General features: G+C 38.4%; 1 protein-coding gene across 24 annotated transcripts in view; it reads left to right on the top strand.

Moving 5' to 3' along the window:
• mical3a (microtubule associated monooxygenase, calponin and LIM domain containing 3a) overlaps positions 1 to 18,031 on the top strand; it is a 59,822-nt gene extending 41,791 nt beyond the window's left edge. For 14 of the 24 annotated variants that reach the window (XM_049724453.2, XM_049724456.2, XM_049724460.2 and 11 more), the window contains 10 exons: positions 102 to 275; positions 2,023 to 2,073; positions 3,129 to 3,236; positions 4,309 to 4,402; positions 5,562 to 5,612; positions 6,654 to 6,704; positions 10,779 to 10,877; positions 13,308 to 13,407; positions 14,277 to 14,350; positions 14,783 to 18,031. In XM_049724453.2, coding sequence (XP_049580410.1) covers positions 102 to 275; positions 2,023 to 2,073; positions 3,129 to 3,236; positions 4,309 to 4,402; positions 5,562 to 5,612; positions 6,654 to 6,704; positions 10,779 to 10,877; positions 13,308 to 13,407; positions 14,277 to 14,350; positions 14,783 to 14,967 — 987 coding nt within the window. In that variant the 3' untranslated portion in view covers positions 14,968 to 18,031. The remainder of the gene's footprint in view (positions 1 to 101; positions 276 to 2,022; positions 2,074 to 3,128; positions 3,237 to 4,308; positions 4,403 to 5,561; positions 5,613 to 6,653; positions 6,705 to 10,778; positions 10,878 to 13,307; positions 13,408 to 14,276; positions 14,351 to 14,782) is intronic. The other 10 variants (XM_049724471.2, XM_049724479.2, XM_049724465.2 and 7 more) reach the window with 9 other exon arrangements.
• Positions 18,032 to 18,300: the final 269 nt, after the last annotated feature.

Here is an 18,300-nt window from a genome sequence, read left to right as displayed (position 1 = left end):
AGCAAAATGTGCTTTCCAAGTGAATTTACATCAGTGATACAGTGAGGGCAATTTTTTTTCTTTTTAAAAACATTGTCTTTGTGAATAATTTTCATTTCTAGCGACACACGGACATCTTTGACCTAGTATCAGGCATGCACAAGGAGGCAATGAAGGAGGAGAGAATGGACAAGGAGATAAGGAGGGAGTTAAAAGAAAGAAAAAAGGGGAAAGAGAGGCTCAAAGAAAGAGACCGGGGGAAAGCGGTTGTTGACAAAAAGGAGAAAGACGATGAGGTATTTTGCAGGAGGTTCAGAAATGAATTTCAGGGAAATAACATGTTTAAAAATTCTGTGTATTTACATTATTTTATGAGCACAGTTTCTATTTCAAATCCTACTTAAATAAAAAAAAAAACATTGTGTATTTAGTACCACTCATTCATTTATGATCATAATTAGATGTGTATTAGATAAATTATTAAATTTGACCAATAAATAATTATTTAAATCCTCTTTTGAAACAGTATGGTTAAAAAAAACATTGTTAAATCTACAGATTGGGCTAATAAAACAGTTGACAACAAAAGAGTTTTGTGATTTCAATACATGTTAATGCCTGAAATTCAAATGTATTGTCTCCCCTGCATAGTGTGTGCTTCTGGTTGTCTAGATAGACCTGTATGGTTTTAGGGCTAGAGATACACACATACTAGGGCTGGGCAATGTATTGAAATTTAATCCTGATTTTGGCGTCTCATGATCATAAAGCATGCTTTAAAATGTTTAGTGACACCGCACTTGGAGTTTGTTGTAAAATTAAACACACAACCAAATGCATTACACATATTGTATATTTAAATGCTGCTAATAAAACTGAGGCTAGCAGTCGGGTAAAATCCTATTGACAGATTTATAAAAAAAAATTGTTCTGGTAAAGATGTTCAGTTATATAATTAATAGTTACAAAAACACTGTTAGAAGACAATATAACAATAGTCAAAGACATGTATTCTTCCTAATTCGCAAAAATGAGTTGTAATTATAACATCATAACGCACAATTTTGTTTTACTTTATTATATTTATTGAAGCGTGTGCTGCACTCATGCAGGGCACAGCATGAACAGACGTTAATTCATTTTTATTTATTGATATTATTATAATGATTTATTATTTTACTATTATGTTACTCATTTATTTTCTGTTTGTTGATCGTTCAATTTATATTTAAAATTGAATTTTCAAAGTTGAACAAATATTATGTTTTGAAATACAAAACTGAATAATCATGTTTCATAGTTGGGACTTCAATATCAAGTATTCCGTAATTGCCCAGCCCTAAGGCATACTGGAAAAAACAAACACTTTTGCTTATGTTGAACATCAGTCAGACTTTGATAGTGAGCTGCAAAACATGTCATACCTGGCCACTTGCCATCAAATCCCTAGCAGCTGTTTACTATCTTGTGTTTCTGTTTTTGTGTTTTAGTGTTTTAGATGAGCCTGTTCTCACAAGAATTCAATACGAGTTTGTGCGAACAGAAATGCTGAACTATTTTCCAACTAATTGTGGCTCATTTTTGGGTCGTTAAAAGAGGCTTAATTAAAATTATGAGCTGCATAATGTTATATATATGTATGTATGTATTTATATATACATACATATACACATACACACGCACACACGCACACACACACACACACACACACACTCACAAACACACACTTATACGAACACGCACACATACATCTCTACTATATATGAATTCATGTATTATTAATTTGTGTTTTTTCAGCATTGCAGCTTAAAATATTCAATCATAAGTGTTTTGAACTAATTAAATTTTTTAACTTATTGACATTTGTCACTGCACTCGGTTTGTTTTTGTTTGTTGGGAAATAGTCTGTGATTTGACCATTCCATTTAGTTTAAATATGACATTTTCCCCCGTATTTTTGAACCAGTTTAACATAACCATTAACCCATTTATTTAATCATGACATGTTTGATTACTCATATTTTTTGTTTTGTCCTCCCCAAGTCTGTTTATGTCCCTCATGCACTGGCGTTCAAGAGATCATATGCCTCAAAGGTAGTATCACATCCATTGCCATCAATAACACCCCCTATATACCTGATTGTGTGCGCATGTTCCAGTTTACTCTGTAAATGCTTTTGAGCATCTGGCCTAGAACTAACCGCCCTTTCTGGATGCATGTCAAGTGGGATCACAGCATCCACCCACTCACTCACGCACACACAGACACCGCTGTCCAAACATGACTTCTCAGCAGCACTTTCAGGCCATAAAGACATCCACTGATGTCAAAGGCTTCCCCTTTCTGACATTAACCTGCCTATCTGTCACTGCAACCTGGTGTTTACTCCAGTGTGGATGCTGGACAAACATTTTCTGTCAACACTATTCGCTCCCTCCTGCCTCATTCAAGCTTTAGCAACCTTCAAAGTCAGTTTGTTTCGGGGTCAACATCCCTATATCTTCAAAATGTATTGCCTATTGTAAAGAGAATTTCCTGGTTTGCAATAATGCTGTAAGAGCTCCAACAAGATGTATGATGCACGTATGTACAGCAATGATTTTTTTATATATATTTTTAAACAGTTGTACTAAGTTCATTTTGTTTTCACTTGTCAATCACTTCACTGGTTCTTTTATCTCAAACCAGATATTTTAGGTTGCATTACCTGACATGTTTCGGCTTGTACTTCCGCCTTCATCAGAGTGACTTCCGCCTTCATCAGAGTGACACTTTGATGAAGGCGGAAGTACAAGCCGAAACATGTCAGGTAATGGAACCTAAAATATCTTGTTTGAGATAAAAGAACCAGTGAAGTGTATATTTTTAAACGTAATACTTGTCCTGTGTCCTTGTTCCATGTGCCCTGTGCGTATTAACTTCAAAAGACACCTTAGTGCATACATTATATTACATAAGATTTAAAGGATATGAGAGATCATTCAATTTATTTTCCAAGCCAGCGCTCACAAGTGCTAGTTTGCGATGATCACCGTGTCGTGAATGGAATTAATTTTCCTGTTGTGAGTTCTTGAGAGCACTTTGCGGGATGCACATTTCTTTTGTTTTAACAAACGTCTAATGTAACGCTTTGTTGTGATTCCACTAGAAAACCTACACCGAAGAGGAGCTCAATGCCAAGTTGACACGTAGAGTCCAGAAAGCTGCTCGACGACAAGCTAAGCAGGAAGAACTCAAGAGATTACACCGGGCCCAGGTTAATAGCCTTATTAAGTTTTATTCCATTTTATTTATTCGTAAGAATGAAATATTTCCTACTCTTTGCGCCATTAAATCCATTTTTATGGCAGAAGCATCTATATTAATATTCTTTTTATAGCTACACTATACTATATAGTGGATTCATGTGGAACTGTGTATTTGCTGGTTTATATGTAACTGTTTTCAGAATTCAGCAAAGGGTCAAACTGAATCCAAATTGTTTATGGTGTGTATGTTAGTGAATTAAAAATTCTCTGTGTTATGCATAACATAAGTCTCTCTTGGTGAAGAAATTCACTTTGGTGGTTTGTGCAACCCATCTGCAATGCTCCTCCTAGGTCGCCGAGTCAGCACTAAACTACACTGACGAATTCTACTCTTGCAGCTCTTAGCAGTGTGCCAAAGGGCCCCTTGTTTTTCTCCAGCTACCACATGACACTGATTAAAGTTGCAGCAATGCAAAAGCATGGGAGAAACTTCCAAAGTAAAGGCTCTCGGTTCTCAAATTGTTGCGTTATGCATTTTCAAACAAATTTATACACTTATTTTAAACTTTGACTATACACATTTAGCTAAACTAGGTTCCATTATTTATATGTATGACAGGTGCAGTATTTAAGATTAATTTATTTCTCATGTTTGTTTGCTTCTTGCTAGTGAAGTTTTGACAGCAATAAATTGGTAAGGGATGGTGAAGCACTTTCCTGTATTTGCTAGTGGGTTTAACACAGTGACCAGTGTTCGCAGGTTCCCTTACATGCATCGCTATTTGAGAGAAAAGGTGATGACTGCACAAGCTGGAATATAAACGTTGTATTTGACATTTCATTATAGTTTTAAACTTTCCAAAAATAGTCTGCACTTGAAATGTGTAATTGTCGATTAATTATTAATCAGATAGATTGTGGTAACCTATAACTATGCTTGGTAAATTGCAAATGAAATGACAGAGGGAATCTTCATGATTGCATATTTGTTTGAACTTTTGAAGGTTTAATTAATTGAATGTTGGCACACTTTGTGGGCATTTTATCAAAAAAATGTCTTCTTTTTTTTTTAATATCTAGATAATCCAGAGACAACTAGAGCAGGTGGAGGAGAAGCAGAGGCAGCTAGAGGAGAGAGGCGTGGCTGTGGAAAAGGCATTGCGAGGAGAAGCAGGTACATAGCCATTCCCCTGCCCTTTCTTTCCTTATATTTTATTAAACTGCAGAAATCTTATTGCTTGAATACAAAATGTATCTTTATGGAATTGCTTGACATTCAAACACTGCAGTATTATAGCTTGTTTTTATTGCAACTGCTTAAAGGCTCCCCTTCACATAATTTGATGCTTATTTGCATCAGACTATTTCTCAACCTATAAAGGCAATAATAAACACAATATTAATGAATACTGTAATGTAAACTAGATTTGAAAAACGAGAGCTGTTTCTGTGAGATAATTCATATCTTGTTCAAACATTTCATTTTTCTGTGCAACAAAGGCAATTAAATGTTGCTTCTCCTAAGTAATAAACATTCTTGAAGGGGCCATTACAGATAGCAAGAACAACATCTTATTTGTGAATCAACTATACTGTTGATTATGTAGTACAGTTTCATGAACATGAAAGAACCGCATATTTACAAGTTACAGGTTATGGGAGTATGTTACGAAGGTCCCCTATTATGGGCTTGTCATGTATATTCCAACCTAATTAAATGGGATGGCCATTGCCGTAAAAGCTTATAAAAAATCTGATACATGCATGTACAATACTGTGCAAAAGTCTTGGGCCATGACAAGCATTTTCTTTTTCCATCATTTTCAAGGCAGTCAATTTGAAATTATAAACTGCAAAAACAAAACTGCTCCTACAAAACCTTATACTGTACGTGGACAGTGCATGGGAGAAGGATGAAAAGAAATTGGCATCAATCTGATCGTAGGTACACATACAGGAATATGTATACATGTTTACAAGTCCCCAGCATTGACGCAACTTGTCCACCTCCCAGAATCGTAATAGCTCCTTCGTCTGTTCATAGTCCTCCGTGAATTAGTAATGAATAGTGAAACGAGCAAACAAAACAATACTCTGCTCAACATATTTTCAGTTTCATTAACAGTTGACAGCTGGTGGAGGTATGTGCATGACATTCTTGACTTATACGGTAATTGTGGGATTACTAAAAATGCAATGTAACGGTCGACTAAAGTTTTTGCACAGAACAGAAGGCGTATTCATTTTTATCTTCAATTAACCAAGTGAATCTACATTCCGCCCAATCAATTATTTTCCTGTTGTAACATGTTTGCCACTCTACTTTCTTAAAGGAATGTACAAAGGTACTTATACATTACCCAAACAGCACAAAAGAAGATCAGGTATTAGATTCACCTCAGTTTCTCTTCATATGAATGACATGTGACACTGTTACTTAGGCTCCATCCGTGGTGACACACTGCCACAATTCTCCATCTTTCAACATTGTTATTTGTCTCTAACGTCCGCCACCTTTAGAAGAGTTGCATGCACTCAGGAGACTGTGTGTCCCAACAAAGATTTGTGTGCGTGCTTGTTTTTGGATGCATGTTGTCTCCACTGTCACCCAGTGAGAACCTTTTCCATTATTTTCATCTCTTCTGATTGTCAACGCTAGATGACAGATATTAAAGTCAGATTGGTTTACAGATCTATATTTCTACAAAGATCTGTTTAGTGAAGCTTAATGCTGCAACAAATATATCTGTTGCGTGACAATGTTTTATTGCTATGTCGGAGAAGTGTAGTAAGTTAGGTTTTCTTTTAAATACAAAATATAAACAGGTGTTTTTGGCCATCTGTTTATGAACTACATCACAGTTAGGCTGGAAGAGAAAAGAGCCTTCCTGACAGTATTCCCCCGAGTGAAATATCTCAAATGAATTTAGAGTCACAGGGAACAAAGATGTTTTTTTTTTCTCAATTGGTCTGTCCCAATACTTCTGTACTGTATCCTGTTGTACTCAAAGATCCCATTTGAAACCCAGATGCTCTCTTGGTGAGAAATAATCATGTGTGCAATCATTACATCATAAAATGCATCTTTTATACTTGGCCGGATAAAATAATCTAATTTGATTGGCTGACACAAAATAGTCCTAAAAGTCCAAATGAAGCCGACTGAGCAAGTTCTCAGCAATATAGCAAATCCATAAAGGTTTTGGATTATGTTGAAAACTGCCATGTGCTCATGTTCACAAGCTGTTTGTACTGGGCACTGTGATGAGTACAGAAGGATAAGTATTTGAGTGTCCCTGCAGGTTGACGTGTACCTGTGTGTTTTTGTGTGTGCATGATCATTCTAGTAGGATTGGTCATGTGCCCAGTGTGGGGCAGTGTGAAATACAGTAACTCATATGTCTAATATATCCCTGTCATTGTAGACTATTGGGGAGATTCTAATTACAGTGAAATCCTGGACTTACATCTGGGCGGTATGTATTTACAATCTGTCGTTTACGGACTAACCTAATGACTGACTGAATCTCTCCCCACCCTACCTTTTGTTTTCGTGGGAGCTTTGTACCCATCTACCTCCATTGAATGGCTGGCTGGCTGATTGGTCTTAGCATCATTATAAAGCCTCCTTCATTCCACTTGTCCGTATCCCCTGGCCTTCTCCACGCCAACAGTAGATCAGACTAAAAAGATCGATTCTGATTTCCATAAACTCATGAAGGATGGATTTTCTTTTGCATTCTGTAGTAATAATGCAGGTTACAATAACTGCTGTGCAGTGGTGCACAGCATAAAGCGCAGAGCTTTTAACTAATATTCTCCTCATGTCATGTGTCTAAATAAGATCCAGTGCAATTCTGCGCCACAGTGAACTACAGTCACAATAAAATACAGAAATTAACAGTATTTAACCCCCAAATTCTAAAACTACTGCTTGATGTACAGTATCAAAGAAACAAACAAAACTCCACTTCTTTGCACATACGGACCAGCACAATGACTGAGATGTGATACAATTTGGATATTGTGGTTATAACCGTCACTTTATAAAATTTTAATCAAGGAAATGACCACTATAAGCAACGTAATGATACATCGACGAATTACCTGTACATATCTACTCTAGAACAAATGATATAGTCCCAGATAATCCCAGGAGTTGTTATTGCTCATTATTTTCATGCTCTCTTTAAGAGTATTTTTTCCTCTTCATGCAAACAAGTCTCTTTGCTTGTGAAATTGTTCACAGCTAAACTTTAATACATACTTTAGTCTGATAAGTGCAAAGTAAAATATACAGAGTATAAAATAGACAGTAAATAAATAGCACATGGTTGTGATATCATTGTGTGCAGGCTTGAGGAAAAATACAGAGCGTAGCTTGCGTCCATTATAATCAAATGTGTTCTTTGTACCATTGACTGTGCCCCCACCCCCACTGTAAATAATCCCTCAGCCTTGTTAATAATATTCTCAATAATCCAATCTTGTCTAACCCGTCGTAGTCGTTGCTTCCCCAGTAGTCGTAATACATAGTATGTGCCAATGTGAAAGCAACCCCTCCACCTCTAAACTTTTCTTAAAGGGACACGAAAGTGAAGATGGTTCTTTTTTCACTAACTAGCCCAGTTTATGTATTTTTTATCTGGAACATATAAAAAATTGGCATTTTCTATTTTCACCCTATCATTTGGGAGAAGTTATGAAACGATTGCCTTTAAAAACGCCAACTTTTAATGAAGTATAGGGCCACACACCCCTCCCCTTCATGACTTGGTTGATGATGTCATGGAAGGATGTTGGGCGCTTCGTTTCGTGACGTAGTCAGGCTTGGATGTTGCGAAAAGTGGGTGTCTTAAGTCCACCGCCACACACACACATTATTTTTTTTAATACAGTGCTATAAAATAAGTGCCAATGTTGGGTTCGCTTTACTGTCCCTTTAAGTGTGATTAGTTGGTAGTTGCCTGGTTTTTGCTTGAATATGAAGCGAGATTTTGGCCCTTGAATCCGCTGTAACATTTTCATTTAGAAAGCCTCTGTGTGAATCTATGTCTGCAGCACCACAACTTTTAAGAGGCTCATGATTCCCTTTTTGCTTGGCCTTGTAGCTTGTTTTTACTCATGCCAGGAATTGCTTGGGGTTTGGACATAACGATAAACTCACTTAACAGAACGACTATCTTCTTAGACTCACTTTCCACAAACACATACATACACTTTCACAATCCAGTACAAAAGCTGTACCAAAAATGTTTTGCCTTTTACAAAGGTAGTAATGCTCAGTTTTGATTCTGCCTTTCAGATAGGCAGTCGCAGAATGTTTGTTGCTGTGTTGGTGGTTTTGGAGTTGTACATTGTTGCCAATGTACCCTCAAGGTCAAATTATCAGAAGATTCTCTCTGTATGATTTCTTAAATGTATTTTTAAAACCTCTTTGACAATTGAGTAAGTTTGATGTGTAACTCTGTATATTGGATTTTATTACTGTGCAGGCGTGCCTATTGTTGTGGCGATGGTTATGAGTGAATTTAATGACTGCTATAGTGTGAGTTACCAACTCATTAATTTTTACAAGTTAGAATGTGCAAGGGTGTTGTTGTTCCACGTGTGTTGTCTGCCTTGTTATTTGGAGAATTCCAGCTCATGATTCTATTTATCAATGTGCTTTTGTATTTTCTTGTCTTGACTCTGGCCTGTACTCTTGTACTTTTCTGGCTAGATTTGAATTAATAATTCAGCACCGAGCCTCATGTCTGTCTTGGTGCAGTTAAGAATTTTATTTTTTTTTTTTAGCCAACAGCCATAAAGTCTATGCTATTATGAACAAGATTAGTTCTGTTATGCAATGCAAATCATAGTGACATCAAATTTGCTTTATAAGGCAATGTATTGTTAATATTTACGGTTGTAATTTGTTAATGACTAAATCTTGAGCTCAGATTTCGGCCCGATCCCATTCCTTCCTCTTAACCCTAAAATTTTGTCTCGCAATTCTTTGGCGAGGCCAAAACAAAAGGTTAAAAAGAAAAGAGAAACGTAAATGGTTGTTATAGGCATTGTGCCTTAAAATAAGCTCAAGGAATCTCTTCTCCATAGCCCTCTTATGTCAACCTGCACCTCGGGAAAAGTAAAGCAAATCTATTTCAAGTAGTGTAGGAGTATAATCTTAGACACTTCATTTGTATTTTATATTAACCTTTGCTTGGAAGGACCACTCCGACACCAAAATTTAATTGGACTTCCCCAAGTCCCCAAGCAAGCATCAAATTAAGACCAGAGTACAAAATACATTCAATTAGTGAATCTTGCGGCATCCTTGGAGAAGAAGCAGTCGTAATCCACAATCAGTAAAAGCTTAAACAATACGGGTGGATCTGCATTATTGACTTTAAGGCTGGACGTATACCGCAGGTCCCAGTGCCCAACTCTGATCTGATGCCAATTTCTGTCTCTTAACATGTTCATTTAAAGTGATACTTATCCAATTTACACCTAAATCTCACTTTTACTCGCTTTGATCCTAATTGACTTTCTGGTTTGGTCATGGACCCCAATTTGTTTTCCGTCATAAAGACATTTTCAAGTCGTACTTTAAATTGATGATAGAAGGACCTTATGAAGCTAAATGACTAGCGCGTAAACCTTAGCACTAGTAATTTGATACATTTCTGTGACCTATATTTATAGCGGTTTGATAAGAAGACGGCTGTTTGATCTTTATGACTACTTTTTTACAGAGTTACGGATAGCTAGGATTGTTTTTGATTCGGAAATGGGGAGGTTTGCGGAAGCACCTCATCCACACAAGTCAAAGAGTGTGCCCGGACACAGTAGTAGAATAAGTGGCTGCTTTATTTTCTCTTCCATCCAATTCACATAGCATCAAAATGACTAATTCAGTCCACCTGATATTGTCATCTGCGTATTGCTTCTCTTTTAATAAAATGTCATTGACAGTTTATATCCGATCTGTGGGTCACAGTGGCATAAAAAATATCTGGTGAAGTGTCCTATTTTTATGGACATTTCAAAGAGGCCTGATTCCAATTTGAGGATATACTACTCCATTTTTTTTCTCTATACGCTGTCAAGACAGTGGAATTGTCACCTGAACCATGTGGTGTAAATTCAACCTATTAGTTTTTTTTTTTTTTTGTATTAAAGTGTACGTTTTTTTATTCCATGGTATCCTCAAATGAAGACTGTGATGGCCTCATGAAAGCATATATATAGCATTGTCAGAAAAGCTTTTTCTTCCAGGTTATTTTCCTATTTTTCCTCCCACTTAATTCATCCCTCATACCACAAAGGCGATCACTCCCACCTTCTCCTCCTAGGTGATTTGTCTTCTTACCATCTCATTGTTCCTGGCCTTCTTTGATTTTCTCTTCCGTGGTTTTCTCTTTCTCATCCCACCGTGTCGCCTCACCCTCCTACACCCCGTGTCCTCGACTGTTTCTTGCTGTAACATCTCTGCTTTTCTTCTTCTTCTCCATCATTTTCACCATCCCTTCTCTATTCTGCATCAATGTCCCTGTCTGTGTCAGTCCCTCGCTCCCTTTCCCCTTGTCTTGTGGAAGTTGAGCCCTTTGTGGGGATGCACCGTCGGAGAACTCTCCCCTTCTGCCTCTGCTGTTCCCCTGAAGGTAACGTAACCTCGCCGCCTCTGCTTGTCGGGTGTGGCAGGTTACCATGGTGACCACAGGGGTTCTCCAGAACTGGCTTGTATACTTGAACCCTCCCTCATCTTCTTGCTCTTTTCCACCTCTTTTTGTTATACCAGCTCAATACTGAGCTGGAAACCAGTCTGCTGTGGTTTTGTTTTGAACCAAGTGCATGTTTTGTTTGCAAATACAACAAGTTGTTTCTGAGTGACTCCCATTGAACATTTAGAGACAATTAAAGAATTCACGATAACTCCAGCTTGTAGCTACCCAAAACGTTTATGATTCAGGAGTGTGAACCTTGCATGGTGTGAACTTGCGTTATAAATATTAAAGTCCTGCACAAAGTAAGTTTTAAAAATTAATGAATCATCTGGTTTGTTCTTGTAGCTACCAACTGCCAATGGAGTTTTTTTCCCCTGGGTTTCAATTTCTGCAGTGTGTGAAGATGCAAGCGTTTGTTTTTGCGTGTGATCTGATTAACTTATGCTTTACGTTTATGTTTCATGAGGGCTCTCCTGTGTTTGGAACCTTGGGTTGAGGGCTGGTGGTGGTGGGGATGGTGGAAAGAAATTCATTGAGAACTCATAATGAGAAGGTCTTAAAAAAAAATTAAGCCTTTTGTCTTTAGTTATCCCTTCTTTAGCTACTGTCCCCACAACACACGCACACATTTTTCATTTAGTTGAAGTACTGTATACCTACATCGTATGCTGTATTTCAGTGTAACTTCTTGGATTGACTACCTGTTGTATAGCAGCAGTTACTTCTTGACATGCTGTGGAGAAAGTCTGAAGTTCAAAGTACACTTGACACGCGTCTTTCTCTCCAGACCTAATAGTGCACTGTGATTCAAGCCAGCAGAGACATCTTGCTTACATTTTTTGATTCATTTGAAACAAAAAAAGCAACACAATCGTTGTATTAATGGTGAGATGAGCATTTATATCAATGTGCCAAAAAAAAGTTCGATTTTTTTTTTTTTTTTTTCCATCTGTAAAAACCAGATGAAATAGCAATTTGAAAGCTAATTGGACATCTCTAAAGAATTTTTATATATTTGGCTTAAATATGAGCTTATGGTAAGAAAAGCAATGATGTATGATTTTTCACCAGTTGAGATTTTCCGTCCTCCCATTTAGCCCAGTTCAGATAAATGACATGACGGTGTAACCAGAAAATCACATTTGCATTGCATATCGTCAATCATAAGCCGCAGGTAGAAGTGGTTATTTAGTGCACAAGCCATTAAGTCAATTTTCTAATTATATTTTATTAATTGAATGATGCATGGTTAGATTATAAGTGTGAGCCAGACTTAGTTGAAATGCCTCAATACACTCACATAGAAGCAAACAACATCCTATGGAAATACAGCAAAAGCACAGAACTTAAAGAGACCAAATTTTTTACCTGTATTTTGAATTTAAGGACAAAACGTCCGTCTAGGCCTAACTGCCGAAACTGTATGTAAGGTACAGTCCACACATTTATTAGACTGCGTCGTAAGATTGAGAAAAGCCATCAAACATCATAAAATTCTTTTAAGAGTACCCTTTCACTTTCAGTAAGATTCAAGAATGTGATTATTTTGACACCAATGATCATTTCAAACTAAACGGTACCCAGATTTGAGCATAGTCACGCATGACATTCTGCTGTTAAAACAATGTTTTCTCTTCAGGGATGCATGACACTAACTGTAATGTGCCATCACAAGATTAAATATGCTAAATTGTAATTTTGGGGATTGATATCTACAGTCTAAATTTCCATACTGCTCACAAACCACATTGGAATATCTGGCTTTGATGTGTTGTCGTAATAGCTAGCTTCAATAGCGTCCCTTAAATTCTATGGAAAGGCCATTTATAGTTCAGAAATCTATTTTCCCATTAGACTGTTCTGTTTTGATTGGATTTGGATCTTTTTAATTTCTGCTGGTGCATCATTAGCTTGGCAAGGAAGGATTAATTAATTTATTTTTTCTCAGCTTTGGTCCAGTGTTTCTGCTACTACACCTACACACACATCCCACTTTCTACTCTATTAAACTAAGCGGTGACTGAATAATATTTACCCCAAAAGAACATCTACCTACAGTCTGATCTGTGTTAAGCAAATGGATCTTGACAATAGATGTTGAGGTCCAACTTTCACTGTGTTTGTATGTGTCTTTGAAAGTTGTTTGTATACACGCCTCCCTAAAGTCAGATCCTCCACACCATGTTTATGACTGGGAAGTATGGACATTGATGTCAAGTCCATCCTTCCACCTCACCATCCCTCAACAAGGACATCCCGCCTTGGCTGTGATTGCATTACCCCAGTGTCCCTCCATGAGTGTCCTTGTGTGTCCTATCTGATGTCTCTCTTCTCTCACAACCATACTCTGCCAACTCTTTTGTCCAGGCATGGGAAAGAAGGACGATCCCAAACTAATGCAAGAATGGTTCAAGCTGGTGCAGGAGAAGAATGCCCTAGTCCGCTATGAATCCGAACTCATGATATTGTAAGTGGTATACTCTCAATCGAATGATGTTAACGCAGATTACTGGATGTCAGTTGACAAGGGCAATGAAATGGTACCATCTTTTAATTGGGCTGTTAAAGTACAATTATTTTATCAAGCCATTCATTAGGGGCACTCAAGGAAGGCTGAAAGTCCATCCATCCATCCATCCATCCATCCATCCATCCATCCATCCATCCATCCATCCATCCATCCATCCATCCATCCATCCATCCATCCATCCATCCATCCATCCATCCATCCATCCATCCATCCATCCATCCATCCATCCATCCATCCATCCATCCATCCATCCATCCATCCATCCATCCATCCATCCATCCATCCATCCATCCATCCATCCATCCATCCATCCATCCATCCATCCATCCATCCATCCATCCATCCATCCATCCATCCATCCATCCATCCATCCATCCATCCATCCATCCATCCATCCATCCATCCATCCATCCATCCATCCATCCATCCATCCATCCATCCATCCATCCATCCATCCATCCATCCATCCATCCATCCATCCATCCATCCATCCATCCATCCATCCATCCATCCATCCTCAACACCGCTTATGCAGTTCAGGGTCGCTGGAGTCTACCCCAGCTGACATTGGGCGAAAGGCACAAGACACCATGAACTAGTCGCCAGCCAGTCACAGTGTATGTGTTGTGAGACGAACAACCAGCCACACCCACATGCACACCGCCACAAGCGGAAATTGATCCCGCACACGTCAAGCCTATATACGTATATGTATATATATATGTACGGCCTACACCATCAGCAACTTCGGCTGAAAGTTCAAAGCTGCCAAATTAATCAGGGTTCATTGTTTGTTTTCTTTTAAGTGCCAGAGAATTGGAGCTCGAGGACCGCCAGAGTCGATTGCAGCAGGAACTAAGGGAGCGAATGGCTGTGGAAGGTGAGTTTATGGCTGTTTGCCCAGTCCTGTAAATCCGAGTGGCCCTCTAATGCAATTATATTCACCTCTTTTTATGAAGTACCGCAAGGCTACAGTAAATTGTATGTTTTAGAATTCATTCATGCTATAATTACAAGCACGTAAGAAAACATTTTAAGCGCGAAAGCATGTTGCGGGTGCACAACAATTGTTTGTCTGCCAACCCCAAGAAGAAGTGGTTGCATGGATGTGGACACTTAACGAAAGTGTGGTATGTTCAAATAAATTATATGCATTTACGGCACTGCAGCAGAAGCTTGGATGTAACATTGCACATTACACTCCATCACAATGTGCTCAAAAACAGCGTACATTCATTCCAATGTATATTTTAGTAACATGTGCCAAAGAGGCCTATTCTAACAATTGTTCATTTACCTTGTTCTTTTTCAGACCACCTGAAAACTGAGAAGGAACTTGCACAGGAGAAGCAGATCTTAAATGAGATGCTCGATGTTGTGGAGCAGCGCGATGCCCTGGTGGCACTCCTGGAGGAGCAGAGGCTTCGAGAGAAAGAGGAAGACAAGGACCTGGAGGCTGTGATGCTCTCAAAAGGCTTCAACCTTAATTGGGTTTAACAAGAGTGAACTAATTGCGCCAACAGGTCTGAGGTTGAAATGACCTAGAGCGTCTCAGACTTCTTTGATCAATCAGCATAGCGCGGCGAACATAAAAAAAGGCAGTTCGTCGGAATCTGTCACACCTACAGCGATGAATGTGTACAGATTCCCAGCAAACATACACTCGCACACAGTAGCCTGCGGTGTTTACACAGCCTCAGCCCACAGGCAGTTCTAGTTAATCACTTTTCAGGTTTGGACTGTCAACGTGGGTAGAAAGACGGTACTTTAGCAATTCATCATTGCAGCCTTGAAATGCTGGCTCTTTTGGAGCATGTTCAAAGACTTGTTGGGTCGGCAATGATCTAAAGGGAATAATGCAGTCTGGTCCTGCTGATGTAAAGGAAACTTAAAGAAATGTGTTTTGTAAATAAGTTGTGTAGATGCAGTAACATTTTACAGCAGATCAAGATCCTCCGCCAAAAAGGAAGGCTTCTGAAATTGCCTTCATTGACTTCTTCCTAATGAACCACAAAGACAAAATAATGTTTCTTTCGTTTTAGCATAGTGTTTTGTGGGGCCATACTAAGAGTCCATCAAACACAGTATTTTAATGTATTTATGATATTTTATCAAACATCATCACTTTGCACTCGCACTGGTCACAATTATTGAGCGGCCGTATACATGTGCCCACCCGCACGCCGACACCAGGCAGGGGAGCTGGATTCGACTGCCGGGGCAACATGTTTCTTCTGCAGAAAGCCTCCAGTGACCGTGACAAACAATGAGAGACCCCCCCCATCAGCACATGACAAGCTAGGAAGGAATGTACTGGCAATTCTGGTAAACCGTGAGCCTAAGGGCAGTGTGCCTTTGAGGCACCAGGACTCCCCCTCAGCCCTTCACAAATAGACCCTAAGAAAACTTGGAGGGAGGGAAACAAATGGCTACAATTTCATGTTCCTGGCAAACAGGGCTGCAGTTGGAAAAGTAGCCTAATTAGTGAACACTGCATCCATAAGAAATACCTTTTATTTTGTCCCTGACTGCAAGGACACAGAATACACACGTAAGCCCATTTGATAAAAGAGTGTAATGGTTCACCATGCTCATATTGACCTTTTCCCTTGTGTCTGCTTTTTATTATCCCTGAAATTTGTTTCTGACCATTCAACCCAATCTGGAGAGGGAGTGGGCAGTCGGGACCGGAGGAAAACTCACAGTAGCAAGGGGGGTACATGCAAACTCTAAAGCCCCAAAGTTGGTTGTTTAATCAACAGGGCTCCATGGTGTTTGGCCCTGGTCCGCCACATCTGTAGAGGTTTATTGTAATTCTGAAGCTCCTCAGATGACTGATCTCTTTTATTTTTGTGATTTTTAATATTGAAGTCTGTATACCATGGGATAAAAATGTGGATGACGTTACAGGGTAGTAAGATATTACTATTTGCAACTGTTTTCCTTAGTTCACGTGATTATACATGGTTGTATGACATTTTATTGATTCAGTGGTCTTCTTGGTTTGCTTGCAAGCTCTTCCAAAAACGGAATTTCAATTTAATGAAATTTTATTTTAAAACAAAATATAGTGTGTCTTGACTTACAAATATTTTGACTCAGAATCGATTGTGTCTGCAAGTTGAGGACTTACCTGTATTTACATCTAGATGTGTTAAACAACTTAGGACAGGGCACCTTTTGTTTAAATCCACACACATTTTAAGTCGGTAAAAGTATTATTAAATTAACTAACAGTAAATAACACGATGGAATGCTGGGTAGCATGTCCATCTCACAGTTCAGAAGTGCAGCCTATGTGGAGTTTGCATGTACGTGGGTTTCCCTCTGGGTGCTCCGGTTTCCTCCCACATCCCAAAGACATGCATGGAATTGTAAATGTATCTTACTTGCAATAACTGCATCAAGTGGGCAACCCATTCATTTCACCAGACTGTTTTCTTCTCGAAATGCTTTTCCAAGCCTTTACTGCATCATCTTAATGTTATTGTTTGTTTCTTCAGGAGGGGAAATACATGCTCCATTGGGCTAAGTTTCTGGTGATTGATTTTTAGTTAGTCTAAGACCTTCAAATTCTCCCCTGATGAAGTACATTGTTGTGTTGGCATTGTGTCTTGCTTCATTATCTTATTGCATGATGAAGCTTCTCCCGATTAGATGAGTTTCTCTGTAAATTTACACAAAATGGTTTTGTAGACTTCACACATCACATATGTATGTATACAGTACACATATATACACAAACTCTAGTTATAGCACACTGCTTTTCTCTCGTAGTCCAAACTGAGACCGAATGATTATTAATAGTCCAGGGTCCAGTCAGCTGGGATAGGATCTAATTTCTCAGAGACTTTGAAAAAGCTATGAACTGTATACAAAATGAATGAAAGGATGATTTCAGGGAAGTTACGGCGTTTGTACATTCACTCATATGTCCCAAATAAAATATAAAGTGAAAACACGAGCGTTTCACGTGATCAACAGTGATGGGCCCACCTCTTGATAGGAAAATCACTATATCACACTGATAGCTAATGTTTACAAATATACATGTTTTTTTTTTTTTTTTTTGTCTCCTACGATGACAAATGAGGAGATTCAGCAAGTGGCAGTGTTCATACAGTACAACAGATGCCTTGTTCTGTTTTTATTCTATCCTTTCGCAAGGGTTAATGTTTCGGTGGACATTTTTTAAGGGTCTGTAAAACAAAATATTTAATTTGAGGTTCCGGAGCAATGCATATGCTGTGAATATTTTGCATCTAATTGAAAATTTGAAATATCCCTGACAGGTTTGGTCATTGTTTTACAGCACATAGAGGACACATTATATAGTATATGTGCAATGAGTTACACAAGCCTTTGCTGTGTAGATTGTGAGTGTGATGTGTGACATGATTGTACTGATATTTATTAATGTGTGAAAACTGTATTATATGTAAAGAATAATTTTTAAACTGTTCTGTTGGCGCACGACTTATGTAAATGCTTTGTGTAGCTGCTTATGGGTGTTGGATGTATGCTGCAAACAGCAATAAAACAATGCAGTTGTCTTTCTAAATTTTTTGAAATAGTCACTTAACTCTCGTGGTTTAGACTTTTCAGGAAAACATTCAGACAAATTGACTGGTTGACATTTTTGTGGGCATGTTGCCTTAAGTTTATGGCAGTGTGTTACGGCACACTTACCCTCTATGAACTAACTCGTTAAAAGTTCATACTGTAGGGACTTTTGACTACGTAGAATAAATTTGTCACAAAATATTATTTTATAAAGGTGTTCCGGGCATGTCCCACCGGTAGGAGACCCCGGGGACGACCCAGGACGCG

This window comes from Syngnathus scovelli, chromosome 6, assembly GCF_024217435.2.
Source record: "Syngnathus scovelli strain Florida chromosome 6, RoL_Ssco_1.2, whole genome shotgun sequence".
Taxonomy (NCBI): domain Eukaryota; kingdom Metazoa; phylum Chordata; class Actinopteri; order Syngnathiformes; family Syngnathidae; genus Syngnathus; species Syngnathus scovelli.
The sequence above is the reverse complement of the archived record's forward strand: the minus strand, read 5'-3'. Positions and strand labels throughout refer to the sequence as shown.